This window comes from Lycorma delicatula, chromosome 8 (genome assembly GCF_047948215.1).
Source record: "Lycorma delicatula isolate Av1 chromosome 8, ASM4794821v1, whole genome shotgun sequence".
NCBI lineage: Eukaryota > Metazoa > Arthropoda > Insecta > Hemiptera > Fulgoridae > Lycorma > Lycorma delicatula.
In genome coordinates, this window is record NC_134462.1 from 119402151 (window position 1) to 119427126 (window position 24976).

Below are 24976 nucleotides of genomic sequence, written 5' to 3' on the forward strand. Positions count from 1 at the left end.
AATGAAAAAAGAGCATTTGCCTACCTATGATTTAGTGATAACCTACCATTATGATGACTGCTATTTTTGCTTCATCTTGTAATTTAGTTTCCAGAGTAGAGAATAATTAGTCAAGTTTAAAAATGGAAAAAGGAGTGAGGATTTCACTGTTACTAGTAATATTATACAGACTCAAACTAGCTGAATTGTTCAATTTGTTGAAATTGATAATATAGTATTTCATGTCATTTTTGTATGGTTTCTTTGTTGATTCGGTCTTTCGATTCAAATAATTACCCTGGTGTAATATTTACATTAAGAGAAATAAAATTATATTATTTAGTTTCATTGATTAGTTTTCATAATTGAATTATAACAAAAATTTTGATTTCTTTGAAGACTAGTGTCCTATATCTTTGGTTATATAGTGGCCACAAGTGCAAATTTCAACTCAAAAGGTTAATTAATAATTTTTCAAAATTGAAATTGTTACTCCCAGAGGCGATTGTTCTGATAATTTAATAAGTATTCTAGAATAATTTGTGACCAAATACCACTCGAGAGGATGATTTCTTGGGATATAATAAAGCTGCAAAATGATACTTCAGTAAATAACAAAATAAATAATTTAATCTAAAATAAATAACCTTGATAAATAATTTGATGAGGCAACGTTGTTTCCTTGTCTTATCATCATTCCTTACTTCCATACAAGTTATTATGTACATAGCATTTGGCCAACCTTTTCCTTAATTCTTAAGTCCAATCTTTTTTACTGCATAGTAATGTCATCTTCTTACTGAAGTCTTCCTTTGCAATTGCTTCTTTTGCCATGTATTTATTTATTTTTTCTGTTTTCAGAGTTTAAACTATAATGTTTACACTATATTTTTCTACTAAATTCTTTCAACTATTTGTCATGTCAACTTCTTTAACCTGAGATATTTATTTTGTGAGATATTCAGTTAAAGTATGGTGGATGTTAAATCTGTGAATGAAAAGAGGGAATTTGTTGCTAACCACCATAAATAATAATATACAGGCCTTTACTAATAATAATAACATATACGGCCTTCATCATGACCAGCTACCTGGCCAAATCTAACATGGCAAGCTGTCCCAGCCACCCTACAGTTCGACTTGGCTCCTACAGACTTCTTTTTGTTTCCGCGTTTGAAATTCCTCCTGAAAGGAAATCATTATAAAACATTTGACTACATGAAAGCAGCTTGTGAAATAGCTTTAAACGCACTACCTGAACAGTTCTTCCAGGATGCCTTCACAGATTGGAAATCCAGCTGGTAAAGATGTATAGATGCAGGAGGATTTTTTTTTATACCTGAAGACTTGGTGACATTACTTTCTGGACAAACCTTGTACGTTACATTAAGGCTTGTTATTTGCTATATTATTTTATTAAGAACTAACTAGATTCATCTGAGAGTGCTTAAACCTTTTGAATCAGTGCATCCTTTGTTGTATTATTCTTGAGGTGGATGTTCAAGGACTCTATTTTTGTCTGGTGATTGTATAATTATTTGATTGGTGAAGTTCCTGCCAGTAAAGCCTTTTAATTTTTCATAAAATATTGGTATTTGTTGTTTTTACTTTTATTGGAATGAATGATTCTTTTTTTATAAATTATGACTACAGTTACTTATGAGTAATTTGGAATACAGAGTTCACATTTTTGGAATTTATATTAGTCATTTTTTTTTTTTTTTTGTCTTAAAGGGATTGATTATCATGGCCATTTTATATTGAGATTAAAAGTTATCTGAATACTAGTTCTGGAACTGATTGGAATTATATTTTATATATATATTTTTTATCATTATTATTTGTCCGTAACCAAAAAAATATGTTGTTTATTCAATATTATTTATTATATAAATATATCAACAATATCAATTTTATTTTTAATAGCAGTTAAAAATCTAATAAAATGATTCAGAAAAAAAATTAAATTATAGTCTGATAACACATTCTTGTTCTTGACATCTTGTATGCATATTCACATTGCATAGTTTTACATTACCGTACACACATTGTATAAAATGATAAAGGACTGGTATGACGTATGGTGTGATTTGTTGTAACGTGTTTGCATTGATAAATGATATCTAATAAATAACTTTCCATCGTCATTATTTTATTGTATGAATTCACATTTACGTTTGTATGCAAGGTTATTTAGTTATTAATAAGCCCTTGAAAGTGTTAAACCTAGTTTATATTAATGAATTATTTTTCTTAATTCCTATTTTCAAGGGTGATTTAAAGGCTGTTCAAATGGTCAGTTGATAAGAATGGTCACTTGCTTGGTTACATTATGATTGTCATTAATCTTTGTTATATTACTAAACACACAAACACATGTACACTTACATCAATACACATCTGTGCACAAACACTCATATATACACACACACACACGCGCGCACGCGCACATGCACATGCACATACACACACAGATGGGGAAAAATAGAGAGATAGTAAAATATGTATTTTGTGTAGGACAGTCTCAACTGTTTCTAAAGTTATTTTCTTTTTAAATTTTGTTTTTTTTTTCAGGATTAAAAATATTAATATATTTATAGTCTTACTTTCTTCAAGTCTGTTAAAACTTTACCAATAAAATAGAAGTAAAACAAAATGTGACGTAAAGTATAACTTAAGAGGCTCAACAAAAATATAAAGTTTTTTTGTTACTATTTGCCAGTCTTCACACTGTACAACAGCATCTCTCTTTACATCTTTCATCCACATGATTCAGGGTTCAAATCTGGTCCTGGTTAAGCATGTAAAACAGTTATTTAAACGATTTAATGTAAAGCTCATCTTATATATTTAACATAAAATATGTTTAAATAAGTACTTCAGTAAATTGCATTCTAATGGCAGATTATAATTATTTATAAAATTACATCTTTTTATTGTTTTTGTTTTTACTTCCTTGTACAAAGTAAAGGAAGCATTGTGATCGCGAAAAATTGTGGTTTACAGATTTCAATGAAATATCCATTTTGACCTTGTCAAATCCATTTTGACTAGTTTCGACAAGATGTCTGTACGTACATAGATATTTATCTCGCATAACTCAAAAACAATTAGCGATAGAATGTTGGTATTTTGGATGTAGGACTGTTGTAACATCTAGCTGTGCACCTCCCCTTTTTATTGCAATCGAATGAACCAAAAGTGTTCAAAAAAGGCCAAAATCCAAAAAATGTGGATTTTGGACTTTTTCTTAACTGCAAAAATAAGCCTTCATTAAGAGCTTTTAGACTACTTATATCTTATAAGTAGTACTTAATTTTCATCGGTTCCAAAATTATAGCTAAATAAAATTTTAATTAATGAATTATTCAGATCTTACAGGGGAAGGTACATCAGTTCAAATTAGACTTCATCTCCTTATTTTTTTAACTTTTTTTTAATTTAAATATATAAATTTATTAATAATAATTATTAACCTCTGATTGTAAAATAAAGTTTTGTAATATAATGTTTCAATCATGACAATAAAAAAAAATATGAAAAAATATCTGAAGTTATTAATGAAATAAAAGCTTATGTACTTTTCATTTAAAAATATGTGTATATGTAATTTAATAGGCGTAAAGGAAGTCATATGGTGTCCACATCAGATTTTTACTTCGCAGTTAAATACTTTTGCAGATATAAGCACTTTGCAGAGGTTTACTTTTTTAAATATATTTATTTATTTATTGCATGATAAGCCATTGTGGGCTGCACATAAGCAAAATTATTCACTTTGAACTGTTTTTTCTTTTCCTGGTAAATTTTTATCCGTTCAATGTGTGCTCTTCTTTTTTGCTATGTCGATTTTATTTTAATACTTGTTTCATTCTGGAATCAGTTTCTCTGTTTTTGTTCTGTAAAGGTCTCTGTTGTATACTTCTTTTTTAATTATCAGTGCAGATAAATCTTTCTCTTATTTCTTTGAACTATTTTTTTTCCTATTTTTGAAATGCCAAGGAAGTTTTTTATAATTCTGTTTTTGTTCATTCTGTAGATATAATTATAAAATTTTATTCTTCTTATTTTGATTGTGGTTTTCCAAAATTTTGTAAAATTTTTGTGTAATTTAAGATGAAATTCAATGATAATTAGTTTACTTTCTGGGGTCCTAGTATTTTCCTTAATATTTTTCTTTCTTTCTTTTCTAGTTTTTCAAATAAGTTTTTCTTATTAAAGGTTAAACATTCTGCTGCTGTATTTATGTTCTGCTTACTGTGTTGAAATGTCTATTTTCTTTTATTTATTTAATTTTTTTATGTAAATCCATTTAAAAGATTTATTAAAATTATGGTGGTGTGTTTAACTATTTAAGTCGCTTAAATAAAATGAACTATTTTTCTGCCATTACACCTTCTGATATATAATGAAACTATTTTTTGACCTTTATTTGAATATATTTCGTAAAAATATTTCGTATAAATTTTAATGTATTATTTCCCTAATCTGATAAATTTAAAATTATACATATTAATTATTTTTTCATTGCTATTTTTTTTATAATATGTATTATTCAAGAATAAGGGGTTTTAGTTTGTTAATCCAAAACCATCTTCAACTATAATTTATTTTCTTAAGCAGCCATAGGCTGATATCTAATTACAACTACTTTTGACAGGTGAATTTAGTAATGTGTAAAAAATATCAAGCCTGACTGGGATTCAGTCTCTGGTCATTCTGGATAAAGAACAGATGTGCTGTCTGTTCACCATAGATGGGGGCATAAACTCCTGTAAATTGCTTAAATAAGAATTATAGTTAAAATATTGTTAATAGTTTAATGTCTCCAAATCATTCCCGTGACCTGGTAGGAAAAGAATTATTAATTTATTAGATTGAGATATATTCATAAGAGTGCTGCCACTTAAAACAATTATTCTCTCTTAAACAATGAATACTAAGAAAATTACATTATTGATGAATGAAAAATTTGTTATTCTGAAGAGGAATTAAGAGTGAGAGTTGTTAACCTTTAGCAAGGATTCAGGTGAAAGGTTTACAGTTGAATTGAGTACTTCCACATACCTCACAATTTCAGGCATGTTCCTTCAGAAACTCTGTACTTCTTCTCGAGTGTGCAATATTTGGCATCTTCAATTCCTGGAGGAAAAGTCATTTTTATTGCGGCATTAATTTAGGCAGTAAAAAAAATTGGTCAATAATTTGCTGTTTCCATTTGGGTAAAAATCCAAACCCCCGTTAAGCTTTAGGATTGTTAAGCTTTTTGTGCACTTCCTTGATAATAGATCATTCTTCCTGATCACCCCTCCTATTTTCTTATACATGATCCCATTTTCAATTATGTAAGGAGTAGATCTCTAACCCTATTAGATCCTTCATGCTGAGGATGCTGGGAGTTAATGGTATAGAGGGAGGGCTGGTTGTGGATTGATTCAGGAATTCGCTATCCTGTATGGTGATTACACTCTAATCATAATGATTCTTAATTCAAATCAGATAAAGTTAGGCCTCTAATTCCTCTTAGAATGCAAATAAAAATATGTTTTATAAATAATATAATGAAAAATCATTATAGAAGAGATTTCAAAACAAATTGGAAAAATGAGAAATTTATAGTAGAGTTTTGTAAAAAAAAAAAAAAAGAAGGATTAAATGATATTAAGTCATTCGATGTAAGTTAATTTAGATACAGAAGTGTTGATAGCGGGCCAAGATTTATGTGTTTGAACCAAACTATTTTTTGCTCTAGGATGTAGCTATTATGATGTTGAAAGATCTGTGTTGAGATCATAGCTACATGTAAGATTTGGATGTTAAAATTAATTACCGTATTTATTCGAGTACCCCCTACAATTTTTTTCTTGGAATTGGAGAGAAAAAATAAGCGTGCAGGGCTTACTTGAAACATAGCCTTTAGCCAGGATAATTTATGTAAAGTAAACGTTTTCTTAGAAATACCTAAATTCAATCTCATAAATATAGTTCCAGGATTTCATTTATCAATACTGGATGCCGCTTATACAGAATACATCCTTAATTATTAACATCCTGTTCATATTATCGATAGGAACGAAGTTACGGTATTTTTATAAAACCGATTCATTCTGTATAGGCTGCATCCGATTTTAATGACACTACAGTTATAGTATCAGTTACTCATTGTCGTCTTGTCTATTCGCCATATTCATTGCACTGTTTGTATATGTGGACAGTTATGTGCATTTTATCTGTTAGTTTATCTTGTAAAGTTTATGGTGATTTATTTTAATTACAGCATTAAAATGAGTATAAAAGGACAGCGTCTACGATCTTTTACAGTAAATGAAAAACTGTGCGTTATAGAAGAGGCTGAAAAAATTGGAAATCAGGTGGCAGGAAGAAAATTTGGTGTAGATGAAAGTTGCATTCGAGACTGGCGCAAGAAAAAACACCTTCTGGTGAAACACACTGGTAATAAAAGAGCTTTTCGTAGCTTAAAACCAAAGTACACAGACATAGAAAAAAATTGTACAATTTTGTTATGGAAAAAAGGAAATGCGGTTATGCTGTCACGACAGAAATGTGTCGATCATATGCTCGTTAAATCGCTAAAATCATTGAATAAAGTTGATTTTAAAGCAAGCCGTTAATGGATAACGTGATTTTTTGCACGATGATTTGCCAATAAGACAAAAGACGACCATTTCTCAACGACTTCCAGAAGCTTATGAACAAAAAATATTACATTTCACAAATACATAATAAATCTTAGAAAAGATAAAGGCTATTTGCCTTCTCAAACAGGAAACACTGATCAAACCCCCGTATATTTTGAAATGCCATTTGACAAAACATAAAACAAAAAAGGTGAAAAATTTGTTACGATTTGCACTGGTGGTAATGATAAACAAAGGTGTAATTTTATGCTTTGCATTACTTCCGATGGATCAAAATTACCTCCGTACATTGTTTTTAAAAGAAAAACTCTTCCTACCGTACAAGTAAATGGAGTTATTATCAGAGCATAGGAATCAGGTTGGATGGACGAAACCTTTGGGAGTGGGGAGTACTTGAATAAATACGGTAATGTTCGTGTGTTTTCTGTTTAAGTAAGGTGATTTGCAAAAGCTGATCTCTTGTTATATGTAGTCCTTATATGCCATTTATTCTGAATTACGAATTCCTTGTAATCGTTAAGTGAACATGCATCCATTCTTTTAATTGAAATTGAGTTGAATGAAAGTTAAATCCAGTACTGATAATTGAAATATGTTGTCTACTTTTTTGTTATTTTTTAACTTCATTTTCAGTGGTTTATAACCATAAGCATCAAATTAAAAAAAATACTTAAAACGAGGTAAAATAACTTTATTATTATATAGAATATTACAACCGCTGTATCAAATAATTATTATATAATAATAATAATATTTATAACGCCAAATGCTGTTCATAAAAAGTAAGAACACCTAACCCATTCATCTGAAGTACTTTTAGAACACGCTCTATCATCAGCAGACTTACTTTATAAAATACACAAGTATTTTTGTTAATCATCAGATTCTGTGTTGTACCACGGTAGATTTAGGATGTTTTTAAATATGACAACAGTATATATACATGTTGACATTTTTAATATTTTTTGACTGTATATAATTTTAAAAAGTAATATTTTTAATGTTCATATTGTAAGTATGTGTATTTTATAAAATAGGTCTGCTGACAATGGAGCTGATGCTCTGAAAGTATTTCAGACAAACAGGTAAGTGTTCTTACTTTTAATGAACTGTATCTGGTGTTATAAGTATTATTATTGTTGTTATTATTATTAAATATAATAAATAAATTTATATAAATTGTATAATGTTTGTTTTACATCAGAATTAAAGATCTGTTGTAAAATATTTGATACCAGAGATATTTAATAGGTTAAGTATTATGAATTTTTATTAATACTCTTTATTACCAAATTTTTAATCAATCACAGTTGTTATATTCTTCCCTAGATGATATAAAAGTCAAAACTTTTTTTTAGATGTATTATTTTTATATGGAAAAATTGTTTTTAATCAAATAAGATCTATAATAAATTAATAATACATTATTTATTTATGTTTTTTCAGTCTTCTTGTATCTACGTGTATTCAGTTTACGTTATTTGGTGCCGCAGTAGTTTATCTTTTACTTGCAGCACAAATAGTTCAAGATATTTTTCGATATATTGTTCCTGGATTTGGTTACTGTACATGGTTCCTTTTCTTTGCCCTTATGATCATTCCTCCGATGTGGCTTGGAACACCTAAGGATTTTAGGTAACTGAATTTTTTTTTCTCTTTTATTTTAATTTTATATGTTAATAATTGAAAAATATTATTAAAATATTTGTATTATATATATATATATATATATATCAAAAGTTTATATATTTAGTCACCTGAAGAAAAAATCCCACACAATGTTATTTAACTTCATTGAGCTGTAAGAATTGATGTATTAAATATATCTTAATAAGCTTAACCTTTATTAACCTTGGCTTAATAATTGACTATTATTCTTATTTACTAAATTAAAAAATAAAGATAAAATAAAACACTATAAAATAATAATACAAGTGTTCACTATAACAGTAGTATACAAATAAACACAAATGTATATAAGTATGAAAGTTTGTAACTACAGTTCAGTATAAAAAGGGTAAAATTGTTAATAAAAATATCGCAATACAACAAATTACTTTTATGTTTTGAAATAAAATAGTATTTGAAATAAGATAAAATACAGTAATTAACATTAGTAAGCACATATAAGCTGCAGCCTGAAAAACAAGCACAGTGCTTATTAGGTAACCCAAGGTTAAAAATATTGAAATGAGGTCCCTCATGCTCAAAAGAAAAATTGGGTGGGACTGTGTCAGGGCAAATGGCCGTTGGTGTAACATGAAACATTACAGACCTTGGATGAAGTTCCTCTAAGCTACAGACCGACCAACTTATCTGTAGAGTTAAATGGGAGAGCCACCACTGTATTTTTTTTAACAAAACTAAAAGTCTCTAATAGAAATTTTTAGTTCCTTCATTTGGCCAACTTTACAGATAACTTGGTCGGCCTGTATGTCAGCGAGTCACTTTTAGTGTATTGGATTGAAATAAAAACAAGACATTGACTGCGTATTAAATTTAATTTTAACATAAAAGACACTAAACGGTACATGATATTTATTTTGACTAATATTCGATGACAGTTTTTTCTACATTGGTCTGTGATTTGAGAAGTAGAAGAGATAAGGAATAATAAACAGTGGTAGAGGTGCTCATGCCATCAGCATCATTCACTGAACACGCCATGCCAGTTTTGTGACGCTTCCAAAACAGTCTTGCTCGCTCGGCACTGGACATTAAGGTACCTGTGCGTGGCCCATAACCTCCCCTTTCCAATGATATTCATAATTTATATTTGCAGCTAACTTTTGTGCAGGCTAAAGCTGACATGTTGAATTATACTTTTTTACATGTTTACTTTAATTTTTGACACGTAATTATTGTCCAAAATACACTTATAATTACTTAAATCAATCTATCTCTACAAACTCTAAACATAACATATGAATTACCACGCTATCACGTCTAAGTCGTGAGCTATACTGAATGGAAAGGAGCGAGAGCGCCAGTTATGACCGATCTGTGTTGTGCCTCCTCCCCGCCAACCCACTCTCCAGTGATGCAAACTCAAAGTTGCATGGGCAAGCTGACCATGTAAGTTATAAAATGACACCGCATTTACATCTGTGAGACTAATAGTTAGGGAGTTATTAAGGCAGGACTACGTAGACCTTTTTATTACGCTACAAATTTATGTTCTGTATGTTTCAGTGTGATTTTAAAGATATTTCACATCAAAATTAATTAATTAGTAAATCGGTTAACATATATGATGCGTTTTATTCAACCTTCTATGCAATTATTATCAAATTCAATTGCATATATAGACATCAATTTACTGAATATAGAATTAGTTCCCCTCTTGAGTAGATAAAATGTATACAGTGCAGTTTTTCATGTATTTTAATTGTTGCTTTATACTACCTGCCAAGTCTGTTTACAGGTGTGTAAAAATCATCTGAGATGAAGGAGATACTATTCAGAATCACTTTATTGAAAATAATGACGTTCGTTATGTAGTCACCCCTTCTGGTGAACAGAATGATAGTAAAGCTTGTAGGTAGAAATGTCCAATTTCACTTGGTGAATTTACCTTTTTATGCAGCATATTTTAAGTTTTATGAAGAAGGCATTAATAGGAAACCATTTTATTCCTCGCTTTCTGTAGAGACCTTGCTTTTCGTTCTTGTGAATGTCTGTGCCGTTTTTGTGGCCAACTCCTTACTGTTTGATTATGAAAGGTAACATATATCAGGTAATAGCATTTTCTTTTAGCTTTACTTTACATAATTTTATTGTCTGTGGTGCTATTTGTTTGAAATGTTCCAAAATATTGTATAACTACCTGATCGTAAGGCAATGCAATGCATTTACATTCTTGCCTATAAATGTCCTTTGCTTTTTAAAATATTAGCATTAGAGATTCATTGCAGCTATTTTTTAATTTTAATTTATTGCCTTCATTAATCCTATTGAGAAACAATAATAAAAATATATTTCTTTTTGCCTTTATGTGTGTTTTTAAAATGATCGGATTATATGTTGTCTGTGTGGTGCAACAATTTCTGTTTTTTTTTAGCCTGGAATAGAAGTAGAGGGTGCTTATTTAAAATAATAGTAGACCAGTTGTTAAATACAGATTGAGAAGATCTTTAAAAGTCTTAATTTTGTAGCTATCACGACTTTTTGTTGTTATTTGAATGCATATAGTAAGTGGTACATTCACGTTCAAATCTGTTTATAAATTGTTTGAAGTTTATTTTCTTTATTAGAGAAGTATTACGCACGGTAATGAAATAAATGAACATAATTGTTAGCAGCTATCAAACTAAGGTAACAGCTGTGATAGCTGTAAGTATGTACGTTGTATACAACACTGTACAATTCACATTTGTTCTGTTTGACTAAAATAAATAGCAAAGAAAAATTACAGTGATAATTAATTATAAGTCTATTTTTTTTTCTGGTTGTACATGAAATTGTTTGTAACCTGAATGAATTGGTTGGAGCATACATCAATTTTTAATTCAGTTCTCAGTAAAGATCTGGAACTTTTTTCTTTTGTTATTTTATTCATCTCATCTTATTAAAATACATCTGTAGCAAGTTGAGTATAAAAAAAAAAAATTTAAATCAAAATTACATTTCTGAGTAGCATAAAATAAGTACCTTTAATAATCCTTAGCAGTTTAAATATATAAAGCTGATTTACCGATACACTTAAAAAGCCAACTAAAGTTTCATCAAAACAGAACCTACATAAATTTTTGGGGTTGGTCATCCAATGAAGCATCAGTAGTATGTATTTACAGAACTTAAATGTTTGATTATTTATAGAACTTAAAAGAACATTAAATAGAATAGATTACCATTGACTTTTCAGAAATGATATATGCAGATCTCTCTCCAAGATAATGATTCAGTTAACATTGTTATGAAAATTCATATAATAATAGTAGCTTTACTACATTACTACATATATTAATTGAGGTTTCTATTATATAAGATACCTATTACATTCATTATTATCAGCTATCAGATGAAATTTTAGATTTCCCTCTACTGACCAAGTCTCTTGAATGTCTGAGCAATTATCTGTGACTAACAGATTAATATACTGGTTGATCATGCAGAAATGCACTGCTTAACATCACTTTTCTAGAAAACAGTTACAGATTTCTTAAGATGTAGCAATATATGTATAAATGTTATTTCCTCTAAAAACAGTATGAGGGGAATATTCGAGTGCGTTTTTTTTATAAGTTCTGTTTTAATGAACTTTATTTATTTGTCTTTACACTAGTATGTTGATACTTTATTTATAACACTACTAAACAATAACATTTTCATCCAGAATAAGTGTAATATTTATGTATGTCTTACTTCATTTCCGTATTTATGGATTGAAATGCATTAATATTTCTTATTTCAGTGTCATTTAACCTCGGTAAATAATAATCCTTATAAGGAAAGTCTTTATAAACAAAGGTTTGTTTTATTTGATGTAATTGGTGTCCCGCGTACTAAAAATAATTGAGATTCTACTTTAATAATGCCAGAATTTATTAAAACTATTTTAATTAGGAGCTTCCTTGTTTAAAAAAAAACTAAAGTGAACTGCAGTGAAAAATTGTATTTTAGTACAAGTGAGAGTTTGCATAATTCAAAAACAGGCAAATAGGGGAGTTGAGAAACAACAGGTATTCATATTTACTCAAAACTGATGGTAATAAATAACACAGTGCATGAATTTACTGTGCCTCTAGCTGTTTCTCAATATTTCTCTCAAATATTATATGATTTAGTAAAATCTTTTTTGACTGTTTAACCTGGCAAGATGACCACTTTATCAACATGCTTCTAGTAACAAAAGAATCATCTTGTTGGAGCAGCTGTATTATATTGTGTAATGATTGTGTTTTGTTTTTCATATCGCAATCATGTACTCATTTATAATCCCTTATGATATTTCTAAAATGTGCTTTAATTATTATTTGACCAATGTAAAAGATACAACTGATATGTTTTTTTTTTTTTTACTCAGTAGCTTTGTAATACATCTTATTACAACATGATGCATTTTTATTTTTTTGTCAAAATTAGGTAACACAAACTTATAAATTCCCACTTCTGAACTTAAGTATTAATTTTTTTCTTATAATAGAATACACATTCTCAATTTTCAGTTTACATTAAAAGTTTATTAAGATTTTTCATTATCTTTAGTTGTTATTTTACCTAATTTTAAATTAAATATGAAACTCTATATGGTTCATACGTTTCTCCCCCAAAATTTATTATAACATTTTAAATATCCTGATGAAAGTTTCCCAAAAAAATTTAACACCTGAACATTTAATTAAACACGCATCATTTTCTTTATCTTTTCTGTCAAGAAAGACCACCATGGTTATAATAGATAATACCATTCAAGCCATCATAAAAGTGATCATGGTTTGGTAGTGTCAGAATGTTACTAAACATCCCCTCCTTATTACTCGTTTCCATAAGAAGGATGACACTTCATAGTCACAGTTGGATATTATTTTTCAAGTTTGTTTCTTTTTTTATTTAGTTAGGCCTTCTTTATCTTTCTAATCTGTCTTAATTTTCACTTCTTTATTAATCGAGGTATGTGGTGGATGATAATCTTATTAAATGTAACATAATATTATTTACTTAAAATTTTAAACTAATTTTCTGTTTACAAGTAAGACTGATTTATGAATAACATATTATGAATAATAATGAATATGTTCTTGAAGATTACATTTTCAGAGTGAGGGTAAAATATTGTCACTTTTTTGTTGTACTGTCGGTATTTATCTAATTTATTTGAATTAAACCACACAGTTGAACCACTACACAGTTATACAGTAATATAGTGTAATGCTTTTAAAATTTTTTATGCATGTATTGTAACTCCTTGTCAATATTAATATTTTGTATGAATTGTAAAACATTTTTCTGTATTCAGTTTTGCAGGAATAGGTGCATTATTAACTACAGCTATTTCATGTGTCCTTATTTTTGCACAAATTGTAATCGATGGAATTAATAAAGTGGAATTACCGATACATAAAGCTCATACGCCGATGGAATTTTTCCTTGCATTTGGTGTAATATTGTTTGCTTATGGTGGTGCCTCAACTTTTCCTACGATTCAAAATGATATGATTGAAAGAGAAAAGTTTTCAAAGAGTGTTGTTATTGGATTTACTGGTATGTATTCAGTTTCTTTAATAAAATTTAATTTTCTTACTTTAAATTCTTTAAGTATAAAGATCGGGTCGGTCCCCAGACATTTGAAAAATTTAATTAATTAAACATACACGTTTGATTTTATTTATAGTTTATCATGATATGTATGAATATTTAAGATTACATTTTTCAGAAGAAAAATTACTGTAATTAGGAAAAGAAGTTTTTAGTATTTAAATTTTTTTACGTTGATACATGTTCATATATTTGTACATATTATATTTGTTAATATACAAATATTTAGGTAAAATGTAATGCACAGTCGCTCATAATTGTAAATGAAAAGAGATTATCCAAATAAGACTAGCATTAGATAGTACAAGTACATTTTATTTACTATGAAAACTTATATTTATTTTCTCTCATGCACACCATTTGGAGCTTTATATTTATCCCGACGGTGAACCAGTTTTCTCATGTCATCAGTGAAAAATTCTGGCAGTCCTTCCTTGACTGCCAGCACACAACCTTACTCATCCTTCAGTTCTCAATCCATTTGAAATGAATACACTTAATATCCATCTTTAATTGAGAACAAAAGTGAAAATCACAGGATGCCTAATCTGGTGAGTTTGGAAGGCATTGAATAGGTTCAAATTTCATCTTCACAAGAGCCTCTGACAACAGTTCTCAAGAATGTGTGTGACCGAGCATTTTCATGTTGTACAATTATCGGCTGCATGGATTGTCAAACATTTCCTAAGGTGTTTTACCGTGTGTTTGAGAAGCACCAAAAGAGTTTGTTTTTACCTCCTTTTGGTGGTTGGTGATTGTCATCACAGAACATTGAACAGGGGGGGTGGCGACCGGTTCTCATCACAAAAACTTTTCGATCTCTGTTAATTTCATCCTCAATATTCACTTTATCAGCTTTTGATACACTAAATTTTATTTTAATAAAATTTTTTACATTACCTACTCGCAGCACATTGATTAGCAATTTCACCATAAATGGTTTAAATAACAATGAATGTCATTAGCGTTCCCTTTCCCTGCTGTAAAAAATTAGCCACTTCACATTTTTTAGTTGTATTGCCATAGTGGGGGTACTTGACTCCATAACAGCAGTGACTGATGGATAATGAGATAATGTGGTTCAGTGAGTTTTAGAATGCTAGTAGTAGGGGAATGAAACTACAAGATGGCAGGACTTTTTCCTTTATGTGAGGTTTTGTTCTCTTGTTACATTCCAGTGTCCATTACATTTCAGACTCTCGTAATAGTATGTATTTTTTGTAAACTTTATATTTAAAATACTATATTTTTCAGTGGCTAAGTAAAATATTAGGTTTTTTTGTTTATGTGAAGTTTTGTAAAGCTAGGGTATTTAAATCGTGATAACATAAATATAAATTAATTGTATAGTATGAAGATTATGTAATATGTGTTTTTTGTATTTTTTTCTTTTTCAGTGATTCTTTGCTTATATTTACCTGTTGCATTTGGTGGTTACGTAGTCTATGGAGATATTGTTAATGCAAACATTTTACTGTCATTAAGTCGTGGAATTTTAGTATCTACAGCTAATATACTGATGGCAGTTCATCTTCTTTTAGCTTTCTTTATTATCATTAATCCTGTATGCCAAGAGATTGAAGAAATATTTGATGTACCTCAAGGTAAATATATTTATTCTATTCAAAATGTTAAAAATACTACGTTATTCGCATCTTGATTGTGCCAATAAAATGTTTTACATTTGTTTTTGTATTATATTTAACATTGTATCGTGATACCAATTTGATCAGTATGCTACCTATATGACATTTATAGATGAAAACCATTTGTTAATTATGAAATTAGAACTTTTGGCATTTTAAGAAAGTTAAAGTATACAAGTTTATATTGTATACCTTTAACTTTCTTATTATTTAAAATTAGTACCAGAATCCTGTTGCTAGAATAGTAAGAACAGAGGAGATTGAAAGAAAAACTGTGATAAAAGTAAAGAACAAGGATTTAAGGTTACTAGTACTTAAAATACATAAGATCACAACACAAAATAAAAAAGTCTGCATATTAAAAAAACATTGAACTCAGTAGTGATTGTTCTAATTAATGTATTGCCAAACTGAATATATGTTCAACTATATATACAAAAAAACATTACAAACAACAGAATCAGTCTTTGTGAATCATCTCAAGAAATAGGACAGTATCCAATTATTTAACCACAACATGCAAATTTTACATATTTTTTACAAGGTTATGAAATCTTACTCAAACTATATAAAATTTACAAATGCATTAAATCTGGTAAAATAGTTTTCTAAAAAATCAATGCTCAACACAGATCATGTGTAATATTTGATCACTTATTAAACAAGTTTTGTTACTACTGTTAGAAGATCAGTAACAACACAGTACCATCTGTAATACCTCTGAGGTAGCATTATAGACTATAGTAACAGTGAAAAAATGATCTTGTGAAACATGAGTCGATTTTTACAAGTGCAATTACCATTTTTTCAAGCTGATCTGTAGATTTCAGATGTTTTGAAATGAAGTGTAATAATTTTTTAATCATTTTAAACTTGTACGTAATATGTTCACTATATATTTTTTTATCTTTGCAGAATTCTGTGTAAAACGATGTGTTATAAGAACATTAATGGTTTTTTTAATGATTGTGGTCGGTGAGACTATTCCAAAATTTGGAATGATACTTGCTTTAGTCGGTGGATCGACTATTACTTTAACTACATTTGTTTTACCACAGTTCTTTTATATGCGTTTATGTGACCAAAAGTCTATTGAATGGCCTGAAAGGTAATTGGATTAATAATTTCGCTCTTTATTAGTTGTTAATTTTTATCGTTTTGAGTAATAATCTAAATTTAAATGTATAAGTATAGATTTTAATCAGATGTTTTTTGCTGTATGATTGATGAGAATGACATTACTCAGTTATTCTATGCAGTTAAATTGATAATTTCATTGTTATCAATAGATCTTAGTAAATTTGAATCTATTTATCCCTCTCTATTTTTTCTTATTTTTATCTTAAAATTATGTATAAAAGAGTATTTATATCTAGATTTAAAAAATTTGCAAATATATATATAAAGATGCGAGCGTAATGTTTAGGATCAGATTTTTAATTTTTCTCCAAAGTAACAACTTTAACAAAAGTCAAATTGAACCTTCACAAGGTGAATGTGGATATATCCAGAATAAATAGGAAAAATTTGTTTGGTGATCTGAATCTAAACAAACTTCTCAACTTCATTTATCATCAAATTACACCTCACTAGATCACATCTAGAGTTGTAACTCGGGACCTAGTTCCACCACAGGTGACCCTTTGATAATCATCCATGAAAGGTCTTTTAAGAAATACTCCACCGGCTGAACCAAGCAACACCAAAGTTTAGAGAAGTTAGCATTTGGATATGATGGGTTGCCACTTACAAGATAACATGTGATTGGAAGCATTGAAATGCCCCACCACTACATGCACAAACAAAAAAAAATACTAAATCCAAAATCAAACCAAAGTAAATCACCTACATTTCCACACGCATTTTAAACTCACTTATACAGACTGGTAAACCAAAAATAAAATTCTCATCATGGGTCTGCAGATAATAAGAAACACCGACCATAACGCCTTGGAATCTCAAGATATAGACTCTACAAAGGTATACCTGGGAAGAGAGTGATAAAAAATATTCCACAGAGTTTGGAGCAGGTTTTTTAGTCAGCCTCATAATGATAATTTATACAATAATTCAAGTCATAATCCCCAAGAATCTCAACACTCACCCTAAAAGTACCAATAACATCTATACTATAATAAACACCCATGCACTGACTAATAAAAATAACTCTTCAAAAGACCGTAAAGAATCAGAAAAGTTTTGGGATGTACTTGACCTGATTAGAAGATAGTGTAACATCGTCGGAAAATGGCTTACCCAAAAGAAAATGAACAAAAAAGACAGAGACTCATCAACCTCTGCAGAAACCACAACCTAATCTAAAATCCACATATTTCAAGAAGAATCCTCAAAACTTGTAAACACACCAACTACACTGTAGGAGAATGGTAACTAGACCATGTCTTCATGGACAAAGACCACCACAAGGAGATCTACTACGTAAAAGTCCTCTGAGGAATAGACACAAGCTCAGATCACTATATAGTCAAAATTAAAATTAAATCTACTCCCTAAAGAAAGTAACAAAACCAAGCCCCTAAAACTAAAAGAATAATGACCGTACCCAATTAATCAAGAATGAAAATTACTACAAAGCAACCGAAAAAATTACAATCACGGATAAACTCAAAAATCTAGTCAACAACCTTAAACAAATCACAGAAGAATTAAGCCCAATAAAATTCCGTAAAAAACATCAATGGTTGACAGCAGATGTGACAAAACAGCGGAGAAAAGATATCAAGCATGGCTATTTCATCGATCAAATCAGAAACATCCTTCCAAAATCTTTCAAAACAAAGAAAAGAAACCACGTGAACCCTAAGGAGAATAAAAAGACAACACTATAAAGACTCACTAAAGTCAATAGAAGAAAAATTCAATAAAACACAGTCAAAAGAACAAAAACTAGACAAAACCTTAAAATATCAGCTCAAAAAATACAACCCCTCCCCCCCTAACTATTAATGAATGAAAACTGTAAACTAGCCCCTAAAAATAAAGATAACATGGAAATCCTAGCCAAACATTTCAACAAATTCATAAATCATGTTGAACCAACAGAATTCCTAAACTTCAACACCCCAGTAACAACACTACCAGAAGACATCAACCCTCCCACAATAAAAGAAGTCTACCAAGCACTGGGTGAGATAAAAATTTCAAAGCAGCTGGAGATCAGGCTTTTGTAGAGATTTGGAAACATGTAGGAAGATCAGCAAAAATTGTCCATCATCAGCTTGTCAACATCTGGATCAAAGAAGAACTACCAGAACCCTGGACAACATCCCTCATCCAGCTGCTATACAAAAAGGGGGACAAACAACCTAAAAGGAAAACCCTCGATCAAAACAGGAAGGAATAAAGTAACTAAAGCAGCTCAAAAATTAACCTGGTATACTTACATACCATGTCAGTATTTACATATTTACTTGTTGATAGGCAATTTGTATAAATTGCCTGTCAATAAAATAAGACAAGACAATACAACACAGAAGTTATAAAACCAGAAGTTATTTATGGAGCAGAAACACTCTTTCACCTGAGTGATCAAAGACAGACTCTAGAAAATAGAAAGAATAATCAGAAGAACCTACATCAACAAAAAGTACCAGAAAGACGGATAGTGGTGGATTGTGCCCAATAAAGTAGTGTCGAAAGAGTTAGAACCAGCCATTGATACTGTGCGTAAGAGGAGACTAGGATTGGACATATCATGAGGATGCAAGATTCAAGACTTCTGAAACAGCCAGTACAGTACAATCTTGACTCAAAAACACTGAGACAGGGTGCAGATGGATCAGAAAAATAACAGAGGATCTGAAGGAAATTGGCATTACACCAGTAGACACCACAGATAAGATAAACTTAAACAAGAAAATCAAGAATAAAAACCATTCGCTTCCAACTCAACAAGAAAAACTCACAACACAAACATTTTCAACACTAGAAATGATACAAAGATTGGAATGTATGAAAAAGTACTGGGAGGACCACAAGGTCCAAACAGTCCCATCAAAGAGACTTGGATAATGGACTGACTAAAGTGTTCATATGCCCTCATAAAAGATTATATATATAAGATGCATAAATAGTGAAAAATAAAATTCCAGTTACACCTTTGTAAAATACTCTCAATCTTTTTTTCATCCCTTTATACTGTCTACATTTTTCCTCTGACAGTTGCAGTAAAATATACTTTACCATCTAAAAGCTAATTTTTGTTTTCATAAGACTTGACAAGTAAAGAAACTTTTGTAATTTTAGAAAGCTTTACAGCATTTTGAAAAGTAATGATTTTAATATTTATTGGTTTTGCTTTGAATGTGAAACAATACCAATTAGATTTTGGTATTTTATCATCATTTTGAAGTTTAATTTTTATTGATTTGATTAAGAGGTAGTTGTATGCTTGTATATATTTTCAATAATTAATTAAACTTTTTTGTAATGATAATCATAAGAAACAAAATTGCTTTGCTTCCTTACAATAATAGTTAATTGTAAATGTAATACTACTGTAAATGTAATAAAAGTAGTATTACTTTTATAGTTATATAAATGTATAGTTACAATTAATAATTGAATATATTATATATTTACGGTTTTAATCATTTTTAAGCTAATAGTAAAAATAATTTAATTTCATTAAATATATTTTATAATAGCAATGTTCATTATCATAAATTCAAACCAACAACATAGCTACCCTTTGATTCATATATTTTATCTACGTTTTTTAAGATTTATTTTTCCATTTATCATTTTATTTTATTTTTAATATTATTGTAAGTGAATCATGATCAAACCAAGCCACAAGTACAATTTTGAATATTTTTAATTTTACTATTTTTTTTTTAAAGCGAACAGTTAATTAGAAATAATACTTGTAAATTTCATAATTAACCAAATAAAGTTTCCAAGCATGTTTTTAAAACAGGTTTTGATATAGATAAGAGTACAAGTTTGTCATTATTTTGTAAACTTTAGTTTTTAAACAAAGTTTAAAGTTAAAAAAATTAATTATAGATTGGAAAGTCTTATGACTTTTTAAAAAAGTTTTTACAATACATGTATTATTTTTGAATGGTTAATGGCTTAATACAGATGTTGGGAGCAAATTAATGTTGCACCATATTACACCATGGATGGTGGGATTTTTGAGGTGGTTCAGTATGTTCAATCTGCAAACTATGACGTGTGGCTGAAATTTAATGTACAGTTGCTCAGGACGTCCATGGAAAGAGATAGTCATAAAACAATTATGGCATAAAAGTACATTTTGTTTGCTACAAAAACTTACATTTAATTTTCCACAGAGTCAACATTTACAGCAACTCATTTCTCCCAATTGTGAACTAGTTTACTCATTCTATTTGTGAATACCTTCTGTCATTGATCCACGACCTCACTGAATCCTTCAGTTTATTAATTGTGATGAAATGAATACCCTTAATATCCTTCTTTGAATGTGGAAATAAGTGAAAATCACAAAAGGCACCAAATGATATGTTAGCACAGAGTGTAGAATAGCTTCAGATTTCTGTTTCACAATATCCTTCTTTGAATGTGGAAATAAGTGAAAATCACAAAAGGCACCAAATGATATGTTAACACAGAGAGTGTAAAATAGCTTCAGATTTCTGCTTCACAAGAGCCTCGATGGTTGCACTCAGTGTGTGCAACATTATGCCGAACATTATGATATAGCAGATTTGTCTATCAGTTCTGTGGATTGTTGATCATCACACGTACAACTCCTTAGGTGTTTAACATCTCTATGTGTCGCACAAAATTTAAAGTCAATTGGGCTTCCAGGTAGCAGGTAGTTTGTCATATACACATGTTTGGAATGTCAGAGCGTAGTCAAAAAGTTTTTTTTTTTTTGCAGAGGGTTGTACTGTAAACCGTAGTATTCCATTATCTGACATCTAACATGAACAGAGTTTATGATTGCCCAGTTGTGCAATAATGTGTTCTACCTGTTTTGATAAGCCTTTCTGGGTGGCAATATGTTGTGCGATGCAACAGTCATTTTGAATTAATTCTTCCTTCTTTTGGTGCTTCTTATCAACCACAGAAACCGGTCGACCTCTGCAAGATTAATTTTCAATGTTCACTTTACCGGCTTCTGATGCAGAAAAGTTTATCATCCACCGTACTTTGATCTACAGTTTCAAACCGTTAACAGCTTTTAGATGGCAATGAACATCACTAGCATTCTCTTTTTATGTTGTTAAAAAGTTATTTAATCACTGTGTGTTCTTCTAGATGCGTTGACATAATGGCTTACTCAGCTCTGTAACAATGGTGACTGACAAATTGAGAGGGTGTAGATCAATGAGTTTTGGAATGTTAGTTGTGGAAGAATGAAATTACAAGTTAGCACCACATGTCACTTTGTGCAACATTTTGTTCTCTTTTACATTCCATTTATTTTACATTTCAGCCGTCCTCATATATCCATTAGAAATGTGTAGTTCTAAAACACATGGAATATCTCACTTAGTATCCTAGATATTGAAGGATTTAAACTAAGATTAAGTTTTCAACAGTCAAAGTTATATTTAATAAACTGGTTTACACATATCTTGCAGAGTTAGAGAATCTGATTGCAGTTTGCATGAATGCTGTTGGTATTTTCTAGTACATTACAATTATAGTTAAAGACTACAAAAATGACTCAAAACTTTATATAAATACATTTTTAATTTAGTATTCATGACTTGGCAAAAAAGTTATTAGTATTATTGTTATTATTATTATTATAATTTATAAAACTTCTACAGGTTATTTTTTGAGCAATTTAATATTTTTGTAGAAATAAACTGTCATCTTTCATTTATGTTTCTTTGTGTTTATAATTTTTGCTGGTCTTCAAAGTTGAAGTTAAAAAATGTCAACATGATATGCGATCGATCAAATTATTTTACCATTATCTTCATATCATTAATTTATTTGCCATTTACTTATATATTTCGTTTTTACCCTTTTGCAGGACAATTCCATTGCATCATCGTGTTTACATGTGGGAATTAATATTTATAGGGTTAGCTGGAGGATCTGCTGCTACTTACAGTGCTGTTATGGCTATTTTTGGAAATAATTCACTAACAAAACCTTGTTACTGGCCAAAATAATTTTTTTTCATCTAAAGTATTCTTTTATTATATATTACTCTAATTTAATATTTAAGTACATACATTCATAGTATATTTTTATGATAAGTAGTATTTTGTAAGGACATTTTTTTAAATCCATCTTTGTATTGTTTTCTTATAAAGAAGAAAGATTTTTTTTAATATAATTTTGCAATCAAGTAGTTTTTATTCATGATTTCTTTATTAATTAATGCAGTGATTATTAGCATTGTAAATAAGTTTTTAAAATTATTAAGTATATGTGATGTTGAATTTAAATTTAAATTTCTGTAGTTAAAAAAAACTATTTTTATTTCACACTTTGCCTCTTAGTACGCAAAAAGTGTTTTATTATATATTTTTTACTAAATTGAAAATGCAATAGAAAAATATTTTTATAATTATAGTAAAGTTTACCAAATATGTTTACATGTGTTTTACTAAAATATGTTAAATTGCTGTGATATAGTTTACTATTTTTTTTCTCATGTTTTACCATATTTCAGCCTGTTTTTCTTTCTTAAAATTCTTATTACTTAAAAACAAAATATCCATACAATAGATTTTCATTCTTGTGTAGTTATAGCAAGATAATTTGTGTTTTAGTGCATATATATATATATATATAATAATTTATAGTATTATTATGTTAAAAAGAATTCTGTCAAATAACATTAAATTACCTGTGTTTTTATAAGATATTGTAGCAGAATCTTGAGTTTTTAAAAAAAAATTCTTAAAATAATATATTTTTAAAAACTGTTTAAAAAGTTTTCGATGCATGTGTCACTGTTAGTTGTAATTTTAAAATTAATTAAAATAATCTTTAAAAATAATTTCTAACAATTAGTAAAATAATTAGGTTTCTTTAAATTACAAATTGCGTTGATTTGTGTCCAGACATACATTTTAATGATTTTTAAACATACTTTAACTATTATTTTTCTTTTATTCAAATTCTGCTACAGAAATTATATTAAAAGAAGCAGGTATTCTAATGTATGTAACATTGTGATATCATTACCTCATATGTTTCATCTCGTATGGATATTCATAATATATTTTTCACTATTTATTTAAGCATCATTATTGATGATCTTAATATAAATAATTCTGCTCATGTAATTTTACCGTAATAATAATTTTAATGAAAGAAAATTTTTGTATAATCATTTCTTTGATTCAGTAACTAAATTACATTCTATAAGTAAAATCGCCTTGTAACTTATCATTTTGATTCTTATCTAATTTTTTAGTTGAAACACAGTTATTGGATGAAGCTCTGAACACTATTAGGGGGTTTCAGTAAAAATAGTTAAATAAATTTGAAATTCCAACCGTTTGGTATTTTATTGTTTGCATTGAAACCTATTAAATACTTGATTCTGTTTGGTTAATCTTTGTAATTCAACTTTCTTTACTGTTTGGCTAATGTAGCTGGTCATTTATATAGATAATAACGGTTAATTTATTATGTTTTTGCTGGGGCCAATTTTTCCAGTTTTTTATCGATTATGTAGGAAAGATTTGGTTAGAATTTTATTGCCAAATTCTCTTTTTTATGCCACCTCACTAGAGAATATGTACAACTATACAAAGAAATCCAGTCACTTTCTAACCCAAGTTTGTACTTGGTATACCGGTAAAGTTACTTATGTAACTTTACCGGCTAATATAGTGAATAGTGTATTATCCTAGTTAATAAATTTAATAGTAAATTTGATTTATGTTGCTTACAGTATAACAGTTGGACAGTGACTGAAAGGATATTTAGTAATAAGAAAATCACTTAATATTTTCAGCCCAATACAGAAAAAAACAGGAAAAAATTAATCACTGCATTGATATATTTTATTAATTTCAGTTTTAACTAATGTATATATATTAGTATATTGATATAGTATTATAAAAAATATTTTAATTTTACATTCATACACAATCCTTTTTTTCTTTTTATTAGTTTTTTTTTTTTATTTTTATAAGCATTGTTTATTGAAATATATTATTAAGCTATGTTATATAATAAGTTAGACAGTTTTTTTATAATATTTATAGTAGTGTAGTTTTTACTATATATATATATTTATAATAATGTAATGATACATCTCAATTATGTTGATAGTGTTAGTAAACAAACATACTAGTTTGTAGTAGGCCAGCACAGTTAGTTTTATACACTTAGTGTGATCAGTCTTAAAATAATGATATTCCTTTAAGGCTCAAGGTTGAGAATTAAATACTTACAAACTTTTATATAAAAACTATGATAAACTAAGTGGATGTATTTGAGTTATGA

General features: G+C 28.9%; 1 protein-coding gene across 2 annotated transcripts in view; it reads left to right on the forward strand.

Moving 5' to 3' along the window:
• The window catches only part of LOC142329123 (uncharacterized), a 68924-nt gene extending 45464 nt beyond the window's left edge, over positions 1-23460 (forward strand). For both annotated transcript variants that reach the window (XM_075373459.1, XM_075373461.1), the window contains exons 4-8: positions 8085-8273; positions 13597-13841; positions 15293-15499; positions 16457-16649; positions 22539-23460. In XM_075373459.1, the coding sequence (XP_075229574.1) occupies positions 8085-8273; positions 13597-13841; positions 15293-15499; positions 16457-16649; positions 22539-22680 (976 nt within the window). In that variant the 3' untranslated portion in view covers positions 22681-23460. The remainder of the gene's footprint in view (positions 1-8084; positions 8274-13596; positions 13842-15292; positions 15500-16456; positions 16650-22538) is intronic.
• The last annotated feature ends 1516 nt before the right edge of the window (positions 23461-24976 follow it).